At 41.4% G+C, this 18,371-nt stretch overlaps 1 protein-coding gene across 2 annotated transcripts; it reads right to left on the bottom strand.

Annotated features, from left to right (window-relative positions):
* Positions 1-536: 536 nt before the first annotated feature.
* On the bottom strand, positions 537-18,331 carry CCNDBP1 (cyclin D1 binding protein 1). Of its 2 annotated transcripts, XM_004273937.4 has the most exons (11): positions 18,144-18,327; positions 17,916-17,975; positions 17,543-17,622; positions 14,778-14,859; positions 13,739-13,835; positions 13,508-13,575; positions 12,847-12,923; positions 12,222-12,502; positions 11,030-11,090; positions 1,911-1,957; positions 537-1,655 (listed from the first exon to the last, which is right to left on the bottom strand). In XM_004273937.4, the coding sequence occupies exons 1-11, from the start codon at positions 18,250-18,252 to the stop codon at positions 1,541-1,543; spliced, it is 1,077 nt and encodes a 358-aa protein (XP_004273985.1). In that variant the 5' UTR covers positions 18,253-18,327; the 3' UTR covers positions 537-1,540. The 2 variants fall into 2 exon arrangements, with proteins under 2 accessions (XP_004273985.1, XP_049561364.1); XM_049705407.1 differs by lacking the exons at positions 537-1,655; positions 1,911-1,957 and adding an exon at positions 9,709-10,054 and having other exon boundaries at positions 18,144-18,331.
* Positions 18,332-18,371: the final 40 nt, after the last annotated feature.

Consider the following 18,371-nt stretch of genomic DNA (forward strand, 5'->3'; position numbering starts at 1 on the left):
AATCTAAAAAATACAACAAACTACTGAAGATAACAAAGAAGGGTGGTGGGAATTAAAAAAAAGGATAGCTGCTGTTGCTGATTATACCTAAAGAGACCATGGGGACATCAGAAGGGCAGATGTGATGAAGTACATCTATACAAGACAAAGGACCAGCAATAGAAGTGTGGAGACCTGTAGTACATACATAAGGCCTAAGTCAGGTCACCAGAATATACATCACTGTGTACCTTGCTCTCTAAGATATGACCTTCCAGGTTTACCATGCTTTCCAAGATGTGATTTTCCAGACTGATGCAAAAATATAATTAACTGGCGATGGTTTTTCAAAAGGATTAACTGAAGAGGCCCTTAATATTATATAAACTCTCTTATACATTTAAAATTTTTTGATTTATAAAAATTTTGTACTTACATTTGGGGATACGTAATACAGAATAGAGAACAACAATACAAGTATGTATAAGGAAAACAACCCTGTTCAATAAGGTGAACAAACCTAACAACTGAGCTTGTTAACCTAAAAATACAGCCAGTTATTTTACCAGCAAGATGGGTTTATTCAGGAATAACAAAGAACTGCAATTCGGGTCAAACAGGCTATAGTAAAAGCCACAGGCAAGTACCGCAAATGAAGGAGTAAAAAGGAGGAAGCTGGAGTTCTGAACAAAATTCCATGGAGGAAAGCAAGAATTCAGGGTGATGAGGGGTTCTCACTGGCTTAGTAGCTGGGGTAGTCAGTTTCTCCTAGGAGAGGCAATATACATCATTCCTGTCTGTAACTGACAGTCCTTCCTGTTATTGACCTAGAGTGGTACTGCATGAGAGCCGCCCCCCCACCCCCCCCCCACCCCCCGGGCCCTTTCTGGCCTCTCAACTCCATTTTAAAGAAGGTTTCCCTTTATTAATTTTCACAAGCTCAATACCAATAGAGGCATGGAGTAAACTGGAATAATATTCAGAAGAACCTTCTGGTAAGAATAATTATATTCTATAACATGCTGAAGTACTAAGAGGGGTTCTGGAGACATCTGCTCTAAAAAAAGTCAAGTCTTTTTCTTCTAAATGTATTTCTGAGCAGAATCAGATCTTTAGACCTATAAACCTAAACAAAAGCAATGTTGTTAGTCTCAACCCACATATTTCTGGTAGAAAAGACTTTGGAAAGGTACTCATTTAACCACCAGCAGGTTAGCATTTTATTGAGACTATCAACATCTTTAACAATGAAACGACACACGTTATTGCAAATAGGGAATAAGGCAGCTTCCCCAGGAATCTCTGAGAGGCAACTCAAGAACAAAAACTCATAGTTATCTTTTATATCTGGCACAGGAAAACATATCATATTCATATGGTTTATAAATAATTGCCAGTTTGGCCTAATCAACAAACTTTGGTAATAGTGTCTCTTGATAAGTATAGATAGGACCTCCCTTTCGATCCAGAAAGTATCCTAGCCCCATTCTAAAAGCAGACATCAGAGCTTGGCTGCGACAGTAAGAAAGGGAGAGAGGCGAGTACAAATGAGCCTGAAAATTCATAATTCAACTTCATGCTGAGTGAGCTCCTTGATTCTGTTCATGCAGTGATCAACAGCATTAATAAGTAAAGGGATCCAACTATCTTCTGGCTGTGGGGTCACATGACTTGCTCTGCAAATGGAATGGGAAAACCAGAAGTTAAATTTATTATACTGTCAAGGAAAAACCTATCCTCAAAAGGGAGCACAGGGAAAATTACAGTAAGAAAAGGCAAGTTTCTCAGCAGAAATACAGCTACTCCACAGGTAAAGTTGAAAGAAAACACTACACTCACCTTCTACTCCTCAAAATGGGGGTTTGGGAGTTGAGAATGGCTATATAGGTTTATTCTCAAAAAGCTATTTGGGGATAAGTCTTCATACTCACTTTGTAATTTCAAGTGCCTTCTTTAAAACGGATACAAGTTTTGCACACTAGAAAAAAACAAGAGAAGTTACTCACCCTGAGCCCCACCATAAAAAGGAAAGGAGGGAAAAATAGGGAGTGGGGGGGAAGGAGAGCTAAAATATTTTAATACTCAAGTAATAAAAAGTCATTAAGTATTATTACTTAATACTCAAGTAATAAAAAATCCATTGGAGAAAACAGGGAAAAACAAAAATGTTGATTAGATTAGGGTGGTGGGATCATGGATTCTTCTCTATTTAGCAAAATCTTATTAATACTGTTGCTATAACATCTTTTTTTTTTTTAAATAAACTTATTTATTTATTTACTTTTGGCTGCACTGGGTCTTCCGTTGCTGCGCCGGCTTTCTCCAGTTGAGGTGAGCAGGGGCTAGTCTTCATTGTGGTGTGCAGTCTTCTCATTGCAGTGGCTTCTCTTGTTGTAGAGCACGGGCTCTAGGCACGCAGGCTTCAGTAGTTGTGGCATGTGAGCTCAGTAGTTGTGGCTCACAGGCTCTAGGGCGCAGGCTCAGTAGTTGTGGCGCTCGGGCTTAGTTGCTCTGCGGCATGTGGGATGTTCCCAGACCAGGGCTTAAACCCGTGTCCCCTGCATTCGCAGGCGGATTCTTAACCACTGCACCACCAGGGAAGCCAGCTATAACATCGTTGTAAGTTTTTCTATATTTAAAATACTTTTTAATTAAAGAAAACAGAAAAAGGAAGAATATAACCTGAATTTGTCCCAATTGCTGATAGCTCAGGATATATAATAGCAGCAACAACTGGATTTTTTTTTTTTTGTCTGCATTGGGTCTTCCTTGCTGCACAGGCTTTCTTTAGCTGCGGTGAGCAGGGGATACTCTTCACTGTGGTGCGCAGGTTTCTCACTGCAGTGGCTTCTCTTGTTGTGGAGCACGGACTCCAGGTGCGTGGGCTTCAGGTGGTCACAAAGCACCAAGCTGATTTCCCTGTGCTATGTGGCTGCTTCCCACTACCTATCTATTTTATGTTTGGTAATGTATATATGACCATTGCACTCTCACTTTGTCACAGCTTACCCTTCCCCCTCCCCATATCATCAAGTCCGTTCTCTAGTAGTAGGTCTGTGTCTTTATTCCTGTCTTACCCCTAGGTTCTTCATGACATTTTTTTTTTCTTGGATTCCATATATATGTGTTAGCATACGGTATTTGTCTTTCTCTTTCTGACTTCACACTGTATGACAGACTCTAGGTCCATCCACCTCAACACAAATACCTCAATTTCGTTTCTTTTTAAGGCTGAGTAATATTCCATTGTATATATGTGCCACATCTTCTTTATCCATTCATTCGACGATGGACACTTAGGTTGTTTCCATCTCCTGGCTATTGTAAATAGAGCTGCAATGAACATTTTGGTACATGACTCTTTTTGAATTATGGTTTTCTCAGGGTATATGCCCAATAGTGGGATTGCTGGGTCATATGGTAGTTCTATTTGTAGTTTTTTTAATAAATTAATTAATTTATTTTTGCTGTGTTGGGTCTTCGTTTCTGTGGGAGGGCTTTCTCTAATTGTGGCAAGCAGGGGCCACTCTTCATCGCGATGCGTGGGCCTCTCACTATCGCGGCCTCTCTTGTTGCGGAGCACAGGCTCCAGATGCGCAGGCTCAGTAGTTGTGGCTCATGGGCCCAGTTGCTCCATGACATGTCGGATCTTCCCAGACCAGGGCTTGAACCCACGTTCCCTGCATTAGCAGGAAGATTCTCAACCACTGCGCCACCAGGAAAGCCCCTATTTGTAGTTTTTTAAGGACCTCCATACTGTTCTCCACAGTGGCTGTACCAATTCACATTCCCACCAGCAGTGCAAGAGCGTTCCCTTTTCTCCACACCCTCTCCAGCATTTGTTTCTAGATTTTTTGATGATGGCCATTCTGACTGGTGTGAGATGATATCTCATTGTAGTTTTGATTTGCATTTCTCTAATGATTACTGATGTTGAGCATTTTCATGTTTGTTGGCAATCTGTATATCTTCTTTGGAGAAATGTCTACTTAGGTCTTCTACCCATTTTTGGATTGGGTTGTTTTTTTGTTACTGAGCTGCATGAGCTGCTTGTAAATTTTGGAGATTAATCCTTTGTCAGTTGCTTCATTTGCAAATATCTTCTCCCATTCTGAGGGTTGTCTTTTGGTCTTGTTTATGGCTTCCTTTGCTGTGCAAAAGCTTTGAAGTTTCATTAGGTCCCATTTGTTTATTTTTGTTTTTATTTCCATTTCTCTAGGAGGTGGGTCAAAAACGATCTTGCTGTGATTTGTGTCATAGAGTGTTCTGCCTATGTTTTCCTCTAAGAGTTTGATAGTTTCTGGCCTTACATTTAGGTCTTTAATCCATCTTGAGCTTATTTTTGTGTATGGTGTTAGGGATTGTTCTAATCTCATACTTTTATATGTACCTGTCCAGTTTTCCCAGCACCACTTATTGAAGAGGCTGTCCTTTCTCCACTGTACATTCCTGCCTCCTTTATCAAAGATAAGGTGACCGTGTGTGCGTGGGTTTATCTCTGGGCTTTCTATCCTGTTCCACTGAACTATATTTCTGTTTTTGTGCCAGTACCATACTGTCTTGATTACTGTAGCTTTGTAGTATACCCTGAAGTCAGGTAGCCTGATTCCTCCAGCTCGTTTTTCGTTGTCAAGATTGCTTTGGCTATTCGGGGTCTTTTGTGTTTCCATACAAATTGTGAAATTTTTTGTTCTAGTTCTGTGAAAAATGCCAGTGGTAGTTTGATAGGGATTGCATTGAATCTGTAGATTGCTTTGGGTAGTAGAGTCATTTTCACAATGTTGATTCTTCCAATCCAAGAACATGGTACATCTCGCCATCTGTTTGTATCAGCTTTAATTTCTTTCATCCGTGTTTTATAATTTTCTGCATACAGGTTTTTTGTCTTCTTAGGTAGGTTTATTCATAGATATTTTATTCTTTTTGTTGCAATGGTAAATGGGAGTGTTTTCTTGATTTCACTTTCAGGTTTTTCATCATTAGTGTATAGGAATGCCAGAGATTTCTGTGCACTAATTTTGTATCCTGCTACTTTACCAAATTCATTGATTAGCTCTAGTAGTTTTCTGGTAGCATCTTTAGGATTCTCTATGTATAGTATCATGTCATCTGCAAACAGTGACATGCTTTACTTCTTTTTTGATTTGGATTCGATTTGGATTCCTTTTATTTCCTTTTCTTCTCTGATTCCAAAACTATGTTGAATAAGAGTGGTGAGAGTGGGCAACCTTGTCTTGTTCCTGATCTTAGTGGAAATGGTTTCAGTTTTTCACCACTGAGGACGATGTTGGCTGTGGGTCTGTCATATATGGCCTTTACTATGTTGAGGAAAGTTCCCTCTATGCCTACTTTCTGCAGGGTTTTTATCATAAATCGGTGTTGAATTTTGTCGAAAGCTTTCTCTGCATCTATTGAGATTATCATATGGATTTTATCCTTCAATTTGTTAATATGGTGTATCACGTTGAATGATTTGCATATACTGAAGAATACTTGCATTCCTGGGACAAACCTCAGTTTATAATGGTCTATGATCCTTTTAATGTGCTGTTGGATTCTGTTTGCTAGTATTTTGTTGAGGATTCTTGCATCTATGTTCATCAGTGACACTGACCTGTAGTTTTCTTTCTTTGTGACATCCTTGTCTGGTTTTGGTATCAGGGTGATGGTGGCCTCCTAGAATGAGTTCGGGAGTGTTCCTCCCTCTGCTATATTTTGGAAGAGTTTGAGAAGGATAGGTGTTAGCTCTTCTCTAAATGTTTGATAGAATTCGCCTGTGAAGCCATCTGGTCCTGGGCTTTTGTTTGTTGAAGATTTTTAATCACAGTTTCAATTTCAGTGCTTGTGATTGGTCTGTTCATATTTTCTATTTCTTCCTGATTCAGTCTTGGCAGGTTGTGCATTTCTAAGAATTTGTCCATTTCTTCCAGGTTGTCCATTTTATTGGCATAGAGTTGCTTGTAGTAATCTCTCATGATCTTTTGTATTTCTGCAGTGTCATATGTTACTTTTCCTTTTTCATTTCTAACTCTATTGATTTGAGTCTTCTCCCTTTTTTTCTTGATGAGTCTGGCTAATGGTTTATCAATTTTGTTTATGTTCTCAAAGAAACAGCTTTTAGTTTTATTGATCTTTGCTTCGTTTCCTTAATTTCTTTTTCATTTATTTCTGATCTTTATGATTTCTTTCCTTCTGCTAACTTTGGGGGGGGTTTTGTTCTTCTTTCTCTAATTGCTTTAGGTGCAAGGTTAGGTTGTTTATTCGAGATGTTTCCTGTTTCTTAAGGTAGGATTGTATTGCTATAAACTTCCCTCTTTGAACTGCTTTTGCTGCATCCCATAGGTTTTGGGTCGTCGTGTCTCCATTGTCATTTGTTTCTAGGTATTTTTTGATTTCCTCTTTGATTTCTTCAGTGATCACTTCGTTATTAAGCAGTGCATTGTTTAGTCTCCATGTGTTTGTATTTTTTACAGTTCTTTTCCTGTAATTGATATCTAGTCTCATGGCGTTGTGGTCAGAAAAGATACTTGATACAGTTTCAATTTTCTTAAATTTACCAAGGGTTGATTTGTGACCCAAGATATTATCTATTCTGGAGAACGTTCCATGAGCACTTGAGAAAAACGTGTATTCTGTTGTTTTTGGATGGAATGTCCTATAGATATCAATTAAGTCCATCTTGTTTAATGTATCATTTAAAGCTTGTATTTCCTTATTTACTTTCATTTTGGATGATCTGTCCATTGGTGAAAGTGGGGTGTTAAAGTCCCCTACTATGAATGTGTTACTGTCAATTTCCCCTTTTATGGCTGTTAATATTTGCCTTATGTATTGAGGTGCTCCTATGTTGGGTGCATAAATATTTACAATTGTTATATCTTCTTCTTGGATCGATCCCTTGATCATTATGTACTGTCCTTCTTTCTCTCTTATAATAGTCTTTGCTTTAAAGTCTATTTTGTCTGATACGAGAATTGCTACTCCAGCTTTCTTTTGGTTTCCATTTGCATGGAATATCTTTTTCCATCCCCTTACTTTGTCTGTATATGTCTCTAGGTCTGAAGTGAGTCTCTTGTAGACAGCATATATATGGTCTTGTTTTTGTATCCATTTAGCCAATCTGTGTCTTTTGGTGGGAGCATTTAGTCCATTTACATTTAAGGTAATTATCCATATGTATGTTCCTATTCCCATTTTCTTAATTGTTTTGGGTTCGTTATTGTAGGTCTTTTCCTTCTCTTGTGTTTCTTGCATAGAGAAGTTCCTTTAGCATTTGTTGTAAAGCTGGTTTGGTGGTGCTGAACTCTCTCAGCTTTTGCTTGTCTGTAAAGGTTTTAATTTCTTCATCAAATCTGAATGAGATCCTTGCTGGGTAGAGTAATCTTGGTTGCAGGTTTTTCTCCTTCATCACTTTAAATATTTCCTGCCAGTCCCTTCTGGCTTGCAGAGTTTCTGCTGAAAGATCAGCTGTTAACCTTATGGAGATTCCCTTGTGTGTTATTTATTTTCCCTTACTGCTTTTAATATGTTTTCTTTGTATTTAATTTTTGACAGTTTGATTAATATGTGTCTTGGCGTATTTCTCCTTGGATTTATCCTGTATGGGACTCTCTGTGCTTCCTGGACTTGATTAACTATTTCCTTTCCCATATTAGGGAAGTTTTCAACTATAATCTCTTCAAATATTTTCTCAGTCCCTTTCTTTTTCTCTTCTTCTTGTGGAACCCCTATAATTCGAATGTTGGTGCATTTAATGTTGTCCCAGAGGTCTCTGAGACTGTCCTCAGTTCTTTTCATTCTTTTTTCTTTATTCTGCTCTGCAGTAGTTATTTCCACTATTTTATCTCCCAGGTCACTTATCCGTTCTTCTGCCTCAGTTATTCTGCTATTGATCCCATCTAGAGTATTTTTCATTTCATTTATTGTGTTGTTCATCGTTGCTTGTTTCATCTTTACTTCTTGTAGGTCCTTGTTGAATGTTTCTTGCATTTTCTCTATTCTATTTCCAAGATTGTGGATCATTTTTACTATCATTATTCTGAATTCTTTTTCAGGTAGACTGCCTATTTCCTCTTCATTTGTTAGGTCTGGTGGGTTTTTATCTTGCTCCTTCATCTGTGGTGTGTTTTTCTGTCTTATTTTGCTTATCTTACTGTGTTTGGGGGTCTCCTTTCTGCAGGCTGCAGGTTCATAGTTCCCATTGTTTTTGGTGTCTGTCCCCAGTGGCTAAAGTTGGTTCAGTGGCTTGTGTATGCTTCCTGGTGGAGGGGACTACTGCCTGTGTTCTGGTGGATGAGGCTAGATCTTGCCTTTCTGGTGGGCAGGTCCATGTCTGGTGGTGTGTTTTGGGGTGTCTGTGGACTTATTATGATTTTAGGCAGACTCTCTGCTAATGGGTGGGGTTGTGTTCCTGTTTGCTAGTTGTTTGGCATAGGGTGTCCAGCACTGTAGCTTGCTGGTCGTTGAGTGAAGCTGGGTGCTGGTGTTGAGATGGAGATCTCTGGGAGATTTTTGCCGTTTGATATTATGTGGAGCTGGAAGGCCTCTTGTGGACCAGTGTCCTGAAATTGGCTCTCCCACCTCGGAGGCACAGCACTGACTCCTGGCTGAAGCACCAAGAGCCTGTCATCTACATGGCTCAGAATAAAAGGGAGAAAAAGTAAGAAAGAAGAGAAAAGAAAAGAAAGAAAAGAAGAAAGAAAGAAAGACGGTAAAATAAAATAAAGATAAAATAAAATAATTAAAATAAAAAATAATTAAGAAAAAATTTTTTTAAAAAAGTAACAATACAAACAAAAAAAAAATGGACGGATAGAACCCTAGGACAAATGGTGAAAGCAAAGCTATACAGACAAAATCTCACATAGAAGTATACACATACACACTCGCAAAAAGAGGAAAAGGGGAATAAATAATAAATCTTGCTCTCAAAGTCCACCTCCTCAATTTGGGATGATTCGTAGTCTATTCATGTATTCCACAGATGCAGGGTACATCGAGTTGATTGCGGAGATTTAATCCGCTGCTCCTGAGGCTGCTAGGAGAGATTTCCCTTTCTCTTCTTTGTTCGCACAGCTACCGGGGCTCAGCTTTGGATTTGGCCCCGCCTCTGCGTGTAGGTCCCTGGAGGGCGTCTGTTCTTTGCTCAGACAGGACAGGGTTAAAGGAGCCGCTGATTCGGGGGCTCCGGCTCACTCAGGCCGGGGGGAGGGAGGGGTACGGATGCGGGGCGACCCTGAGGCGGCAGAGGCCGGCGTGACGTTGCACCAGCCTGAGGCGCACCGTACGTTCTCCCAGGGAAGTTGTCCCTGGATCCTGGCACCCTGGCAGTGGCGGGCTGCACAGGCTCCCTGGAAGGGAGGTGTGGAGAGTGACCTGTGCTCACACACAGGCTTCTTGGTGGCGGCAGCAGCAGCCTTAGCATCTCATGCCCGTCTTTGGGGTCCCTGCTGATAGCCGCGGCTCTCACCTGTCTCTGGAGCTCCTTTAAGCAGCGCTGGTAATCCCCTCTCCTCGCGCACCAGGAAACAAAGAGGGAAGAAAAAGTCTCTTGCCTCTTCGGCAGGTCCAGAGTTTTCCCCAGACTCCCTCCTGGCCAGCCGTGGTGCACTGACCCCTTCAGGCTGTGCTCACGCCCCCACTCCTCTCCCTGAGATCTGACCAAAGCCTGAGCCTCAGCTCCCAGCCCCGCCTGCCCTGGCAGGTGAGCAGAGAAGCCTCTCAGGCTGGTGAGTGCCTGTCGGCAACGATCCTCTGTGCGGGAATCTCTCTGCTTTGCCCTCCGCACCCCTGTTGCTGCGCTCTCCTCCGTGGCTCCGAAGCTCCCCGCCTCTGCCACCCGCAGTCTCCATCCGCGAAGGGGCTTCTAGTGTGTGGAGACCTTTCCTCCTTCACGGCTCCCTCCCACTGGTGCAGGTCCCATCCCTATTCTTTTGTCTCTGTTTATTCTTTTTTCTTTTGCCCTACCCAGGTACGTGGGGTGTTTCTTGCCTTTTGGGAGGTCTGAGGTCTTCTGCCAGCATTCAGTAGGTGTTCTGTAGGAGTTGTTCCACGTGTAGATGTATTTCTGGTGTATCTGTGGGGAAGAAGGTGATCTCCACGTCTTACTCTTCCGCCATCTTCCTCCGACTTCCGGCAGGTGTATTCTTAACCACTGCACCATCAGGGAAGCCCCTGGATTTTTTTTTTTTTAATTTACTTACAGAATTTTAGGAATACCAATAACAAGATAACATGAGGATGTATGTATACTTCCAATACCCTGTGCATTCCTTAAAATTTTATTTGGGGTAACTGACAAGGCATATTGCTAAAGATGTTTATTTCTTATGAAGTCAACTTTTAAAAAAGTGTATGTGGAAAAAAAAAAAGTTAATGCCCGAAAGGATCCTATTGTACTCCAAGGTGTTTGCACATTGTGAAGATACATTTGATCACTCTAATTTCCACTAACTAATTTACCAAATATTATTAGGATTGATACATCTGATGGTAAAATATAAGCCACTGGCAGTTTTGCTTCTCTTTCCAATAAAATGAGACATAAGAACTTGAAGTTTATAAAAATAAGAGAATAGAACTCTAGCACAGGACCCAGGACTTGACAGAATACAATAAAAACAGATTTTTATAAAGAGCTTAACCCTTGTGGTTAAATTACACAATGTGTTGATATTAAAACAGAGTATGTTTCTGAAACACCTATTTTGGCCTATATAGGAAATTAGAAACTTGTGACTTCAGGTTGAAAGAATCCTAAAACACTGTAGTAATTAAGACTTTCTTTTCAAAGCAGGATTTTCCACGGTCTTTGGGTTTTTCTAAATGATTACCCAAGTGGTTATGGAAGAGAGTACTACCAGAGCTCGTGGCTATTAGAATTCAAATTCAGCTTGATAAAGATCAAGCACAAACACATTGTGACATTACTGTTGTACTTGCATCCAAGTGTAACAAATAAACATATTCCCTATAGCTTAAAGGAAATACTAGTGATTACTGAAATTCTACCAATTAGGTCTGTAGCTATTCCCTCAAAGCCGGTACTTACATTGATTCGCACAGTCGGATGGCACACGGGTGGGTATATGCTCAGAGCCAAATCATCCACACTTAAGGGGAGAAAGCAAAAATAACCATTAACAAAGAAGGAAGAAAGCTCAGCTAGGTGGTCTCCAGTACACAAGTAAGGATGTGACTAGTGAAAAAATGACTCCCAGAAATGTGTATCAGTTCCTTAAATTGGGCAACCAATAAATAACCAATTCAACTGGTATTTACGGAATACATACATACCCTGTTTCACTAGGAAGCTGGGGGGAAAACCTCCCTTGACCAGTAGGATGGGACATAATTAATTTAGTTAAAAATGTGAGGATCTGAAACCATAAATTTAATAACTAACACAGGCAGGGTTCATCCCTGAATGCCACTAAAGTGGGCACCACTTTAACCAAGCAATCAAGTTATTACTATACCACCAATAATGGGACAAACTAACACCATGTGCCTCCCCGATATGATATGATACAATGAAAAGCACAAAACACTCAACTATGTGATATTCTTGCCAAAAAGTGTTTAACCTGAATATAATTATGAGAAAACAATCACATAAATCCAGATTGTTGGATATTCTACATGGCAACTGACCCGGATTCTTTAAAAATGTCAATGTTAAAAAAATACATTAAAAAAAATAGTCAATGTCAAAAGAAGCTAAAAAGGACAGGGACTGTTGTAGTTGCAAGACACCAAAGAGAAGACAACCAAATGTGGTATGACACCTTGACAGAACACCGAATTAAAAAAAAAAAGCTATAAAGACATTGTAGAGACAACTGGGGAAATCTGAATATTAGATAACATTATTATAAATTTCTTAAATGTAATACTAAGAGTAAGAATGTTTGTTCTTAGGAGATACACACTGAAATATTTAGGGGTGAAATGTCATTAAAGTCTGCAACTTACTCTCAAATGGTTCAGGGATAAAAATGGCACATCTACTTCAATTTTTAAAAAGCTACCTCTAATTATAGAGAAATAAACCAATAGAGAAAAAATTGTGAACAATAGGTGAATCTAGATGGAGGTATAGGTACTCACTGCAATACTTTTTCAACCTTCCTGTAGGTTTGAAAATTTTCAAAATAAAAAGGCGGGGAAAAACCTTGGGTTGACGGCACAAGTTGACATCAGAATGCTGCTGCTCAGAGGTTTTGAGTGGAGATCACGCTTACCTAGGGCTGATCTCATCAGAAATGTCCACAATGTCATCCAGCTGAGCCACCTGATCCTTCTTCCCATTCTCTGCCACTGAGAGCCGGATTTTCTTCAGGCAGGCTTTGGATGCTCTCACCAGTGCAAGGCACGGGATTATGAGCTCCTGATCTTCCTCTGACCAATATGAGTCCCGATTGCTTGGACATCCCAATATATCCTCCTCATCACTGTGGTTGTCAGAGTTGTCCTCCTCAATGTCACTCAAGAGGCCATAGTAAGGGTCACATTCTTCCACAGCCTAAGGCACACCATGATACATGTGAATGCCAAAAAAATAAAAAGGTGTTGTACTTTCAACATCATGTCCGACTTGTCCCCAAACTTTAGCCTGCTACTTCCCTAATGGCTACAGAGTTGAATTACTTCATAAACCCTCTTCTGACTCTCCTAGTGCAGCAGTGGAACAGAGGGGAATGGTACTAAATCACACACCAGCATGGGATGGGAGATAGGAGATGGAGGACAGGAGTGAGGATGGGACCTATTTGGTCGACGCTCAGCACATCTTCTCTCTTTATAACCGATCCTCATCTAGACACAGAGCTGCCTTCTGATGACCATCAAAGACAGAGGTCCCCTCACCTGCTCCATTTCCTCATGTGCATCCTTCACAAGATCCACACTCTTTGTAAGCACTGAAAGGGCTGCAGCTTTGTTATCTATGAGTGAAGAATTGGAAGTACTACAATTAGAGAAGAAACCCAACAATTCTCTTAAGTCTGCAAAAAGCAACAATGTTCCCATTTGAAAGGAGTGCCAAGGACAGTCAACAAGGGCAGCAGTTTAATGTAAAATTCTTCTCACATACATCCTCTGGGTACTCAGACAGGGGCTGAAAAGTTTTTTGTCATTCACCACAGGAAGAAATAAAATGGTCATATGATGTTTCTCATCATGGTCCTCTTGGATGACCACTGCTTTTGGCCTAGCAGGCTCTACCTCATAACTGTTTCAGTGTCCTCAAAATACTGCCCCTGGGGCAGGACCAGAAGAGGAAACCATGTCTTTCAACAAGAGACAGAGCCACAGCCAGAGAGTGTTTGAATTTAGAAGTTATGAGAACTAAAAAGACTGGCAAAAAGTATTAATACCTGTCTTTTCATGTTGGTGATAAACCAGATCTATTTCACTAAGCTCTTTATCTAAGTAAAAATACATATATACTACAAAAATGGCAGCTAGATATGAGAGGTCTATCTGCTTTGGCCAGCAGAGTCGATGTCCACTTTGCACTCTCACCCACCTCTTGGGATCCGAGGCACCTGCTGGCACGCCTCCCAGACACTGTTGTAGGAAATAAGGTTCTCAGGGCTGCAGAAAGGAATAAGGATGTATCAATAACCTAGGTTCCTGTTTCCTAAAAGGTCCTTTCTGCTGGTCAGTTATCAGTAACTTTGCTGTTAAAATGAGTTTTTCCCCCTTCCCAGAAGCAAGGAACCCCATTAACCAATAACCCCAACTGTGGCATCACTACCTCTGAGTTGGAGTGATATAAAGCACTTCCACAAGCTGAGCCATGCCATCCACGATGTCCAGAGTGGCACTCCGTACCAGCTTTCGCAGGGTGATTCCTGTAGCCAAACCCAAAGACTAAGCAGCCTGGTCGTCACCAAAAATAAATTTTAAAAAAACCAGTGGCTTCCTGACAACTGTGGATAAAACACTTTAAATTTAAACCACATGAGTAGCCCTGAAGATCCATGAGACATGTACTCATTTATAATTATAGCATGATTATAATCAAGGCATGAATATACAAGCAGGGCTGGAGGCCACTTAACCTATAAGGGAGCTCAGGAACAGCATGTGATGTAATATGGGTGGAGGAGCCTGGGGACTGCCTGGGCCTGGGGATGGGGCTGATATCCAACCAGCATCTGTGGCAGTTATAATGTTAGAGAGAGGGAGGAGCCAGGGAGAATTAAAAATGTTAAGAGTCAAGCAAGGGCTTCCCTGGTGGCACAGTGGTTAAGAAGCTGCCTGCCAGCGCAGGGGACACAGGTTCGAACCCTGGTCCGGGAAGATCTCACGTGCCGCGGAGCAACTAAGCCCGTGTGCCACAACTACTGAACCTATGCTCTAGAGCCCGTGAGCCACAATTACTGAAGCCCGCATGCCTAGAGCCTGTGCTTCACAAAAAGAGAAGCCACCGCAATGAGAAGCCCATGCACCGTAACGAGGAGTGGCCCCCGCTCGCTGCAGGTAGAGAAAGCCCGCGCTCAGCAACAAAGACCCAATGCAGCCAAAAATAAATAAATAAAATAAATTTATTAAAAAAAAAAAAAAGAGTCAGGCAAGGCAGGGGAGATGGGAACACAGTATCTGAACCTTAGCACAAAGGCTTACTTATGGAGGTCACATATATTACGTAACTACCTTTGACTGCACTTTATGGGAGAAAGTTACATTACATGCTCAAAATGAGGAAAAGGTAGAAGTTTCAGGATAGAAGCTGTCATAGTAGCAAAGATCTATTCCATAAACTGAATGCTTACGTGTATGGAGTGGCTTACCCTGATCCTTGGGAAGCGAATAGTATACTGCAATAATTGCCTTGATGGAAGCATGGACTTGTTCAGAGAACTTCTGGGTTTCCTATGAGGTGATAAGCCAATTTCAGAAAGAAAAAAGGAAATGGATTAGATCAATGTGGTCAACCCATCTACTGTGGAAGAGAGCAGACATCTGTACAGCATCATCAAACATTTTCTGAAGTCTTATTATGCGTTAGGCCCTGTGCTATTCTCATAAGATACCAGAGAGGAGTTAGCTGGATACCAGATACTGAGCAGACAACTGATTAAGACATGAAGAAACAGCAGGAAAAACTTATTCCTGATACTCTATATCCCAAGATATTTGTGATCTGTTTTGAGGTATTCACCATACCTTAGACCAGGAGTTGGCAAACTAGGGCCCAAGGGCCCAGTCAGGCCCAATGCCAGGTTTTGTAAATAAAGTGTTACTGGGACACAGCCACATTTTTTTTTTTTTTTTTGGCTACATTGGGTCTTCATTGCTGCGTGCGGGTTTTCTCTAGTTGTGGCGAGCGGGGGCTACTCTTCATTGTGGTGAGTGGGCTTCTCATTGCGGTGGCTTCTCTTGTTGCGGAGCACGGGCTCTAGGTTCGCAGGCTCAGCAGTTGTGGCGCATGGGCTTAGTTGCTCCGTGGCATGTGGGATCTTCCCGGACCAGGGCTCGAACCTGCATTGGTAGGCGGATTCTTAACCACTGTACCACCAGGGAAGTCCCAACACTCTTGGTTTACATATTGTCTACAGCTGTGTTCACACTACAGGGGCAGAGTTGAGGTCTGCAAAGCCTAAAATGTATACTATCTGGCCCTTTACAGAAAAAGTTTGCCAACTCTATCTTAGGCCATTAACCAGTTGTCTGTCTCTCTGCCTCTGTGAGTGTCTCTGTCTCTTTCTAACAGAATCTCAGTATATCTAAAAGTAATTAGCATGGACTCTACAGTGCTCAATGTTGACTAATTTTCTTCGAAGCAGTCACTGGCTTTCTCTTACCTTCTTTGTCCTCACTTCTCTGCTCAATTCTAAGCCAGCATTATGCAAAATGTGGTCCACAGATTGGTGCCAGTCCATATATGGTCTGTTACCAGTCTGGGATGGATAAATACAATGACTGAGAGCACTTAGAAACTTTTATGCCAATTTGACATTGTTTCAACATTCAAACATATAATTTCATAAAAATACCAAGCCATAAGAACTGGAATTAAAATGAAACAAAACAAAAAAACCCCCAAACATTCTTTAATAGAACTAATGTGCTGAGATCCTAAGAAAGCAATTGTGATTCAAATATATATAATTCAAATAAAACCATATTCTAATTTTTCATCAATGAGTAAAAAACCACTGTCCTGAGCATGTACAGAAAAATAGTTCTATTCTTGCTCCTCATGGTATCTTACTAGCTGTGAATTTTAGCCACAAGTCCTAAGTGTATTTGGAAGAAAGGAGTCAGCACATAAGAAAAATAAGGTAACATTACTACTCCCTTTGAAATAAAGATTGACTTTCTTCAACAAACTTTTAAAGTACTTTCATACAATTCTCTTGTTTCCTCATCTCAGATCTCTGAGGTATGTAAGTGGAGAGAGTTTACTACTGTAGGTGCAGCAAGAGAAGATTTTTTCATTTCAAAACATCTAGATATATAATTGAGAAAGAGAATGAAAGTATTGACTATGAAAATAAAATAAGGCAATGAATATGTCATTTTAAAACAAACTTACTCCCAAATTAAGTATACCTAGCTCTAGAAAAACTGAGCATAGAGCATACCTGGCCACAGCCAACAACATTTACTTTCAAGTATTTTATAATAAAGTTTTATAATAAAGCACAGAGTCTTTGTTCTAGCAATTCCACTTCTGGGAATTTTTACCGATATATAGATATACACAAAGACTGTATTAGGCAATCTACCACAGCACTGTTTATAATATAATAGTTACAAACTGGAAACAGCTTAAATGTCCACACAGTACTGGTTAGATAAATTATGGTTATGTCCACTCTGTTGAATACCATGCTGCCATTACAAAAAACTAAGCAACTTTATATATGCTCCCAAAAATCAATTTGCAAGCTATGTTGTTAGTTTTTTTTAAAAAGGTCCAGAAAAGTGTTTATGGTATCCTATCGTTTGTGTAAAAAGAAGCAGGTATATATACGTAAGTGTGTATATGCATAGCATGTATATGGAATAATACAAAAGGAACAAGGGACAGGAGATATAAACTTTTTAGCACATTTAACTTTGATATCTTTTGAATTTTATACTGTCTACATTACTAATGTAAAAAATAATTCAATGTAAAAGAGTATTATGTAATATAACAAAAAAGGTGTAGCTTAGACATTAGATAGAACCTAATTTAAATCCTAGCTCCACTACTTATCCACCTTAACCTGAGCGTCTGAGCCTGCTTACTCATCTGTCAGATGGGGATCATGTATGTGAAAACACCTAGCAAATAGCAAGTGCTTTTTTAAAAAAATTATCAGAAGGGAAATAACCAGGATGAACTTCAGAATGAACCAATATTTAGAAGAGTTGCCCACCCCATGACAGCTACTGCATCTGGCAATTTGATCTTCAGAACAATCCTGTAATGTGAGAACCACCATCTTACTTGACAGATGAGAAAATTAAATCCCCTGCTTTGAATGTAAAACGTGGAAAGAAAATGAGAGGATTCCTAAGGAATAACAAGGCATCACAAGAACTGTAGGAAAGTGAAGCCCACCTGTGGTGACGGCAGTGGAAGTCGAGAGAAGACTTCGGTCAGAGTCGTGGCTGCCCTTGACACTGCCAAAGCTGCCTCACCTGGGAGGTGATAGACGAGGAGGCGGGAGCCAATATGTTAATGCCAAAAGGATAAGGCTCCAGCGGCTGCATGGACTTTGAAGATAACGCGTTCCCTCTCCACCCTTGCCGGCTAAGACGTCTCAAAAAAACAACCCCAAATCAGTGTTTTCTATCTCAATCTCAGAGGTGCCGAGGATGGGTAAGGCGAGGTATCCCCACAGACAGGATGGGGCGGGGGAAAGCAGGAAGGAAAGGGGTCGGGACGCTGCAAGAGATGAGAGATGGCAGCCTGCAACAGGAGAGGCACTCACGGAATCTCCTCCAAAAGGTTTCCCGATCAAACTCCTTGGTGGTCTCCCGGGCTTCGCCGACTAGTGGGCGCGGCGTGCGGGCCGGGCGGCCGCAAAAGAAAGAGCACAGGTAAGCGGAGTCACCTCCAGACCCCACCTCCTCCGCCCGGACCCCGCCGCCGCCACGGCCTCGCCCCTTCCCACCCAAGCCCGCCCCGGCCGTCGCCCGTCCCCACTACGTCAGCTCACCCCGCACTCCAGGAAGGAGGAACCGCAGCTCCCCTGCTAGGTGCCGGAGCTGCTCCAAAGCCGGAGGCAGGGTGGAGTCTGCGGCTGCAGGTGCAGCTGCGCTCGCCATCTCAGCAGGACGCGACGAGTCTGCGGACTAAGCCGCTGCGGGAGCCGCACTGCCGTGACCGCCCCACTTCCGGGCCGCGGGTTCGCTTCCGGCAACAACCCGCCCCGCCCCGCCCCTGC

Source organism: Orcinus orca, chromosome 2 (genome assembly GCF_937001465.1).
Source record: "Orcinus orca chromosome 2, mOrcOrc1.1, whole genome shotgun sequence".
NCBI classification, from domain to species: Eukaryota; Metazoa; Chordata; class Mammalia; order Artiodactyla; family Delphinidae; genus Orcinus; species Orcinus orca.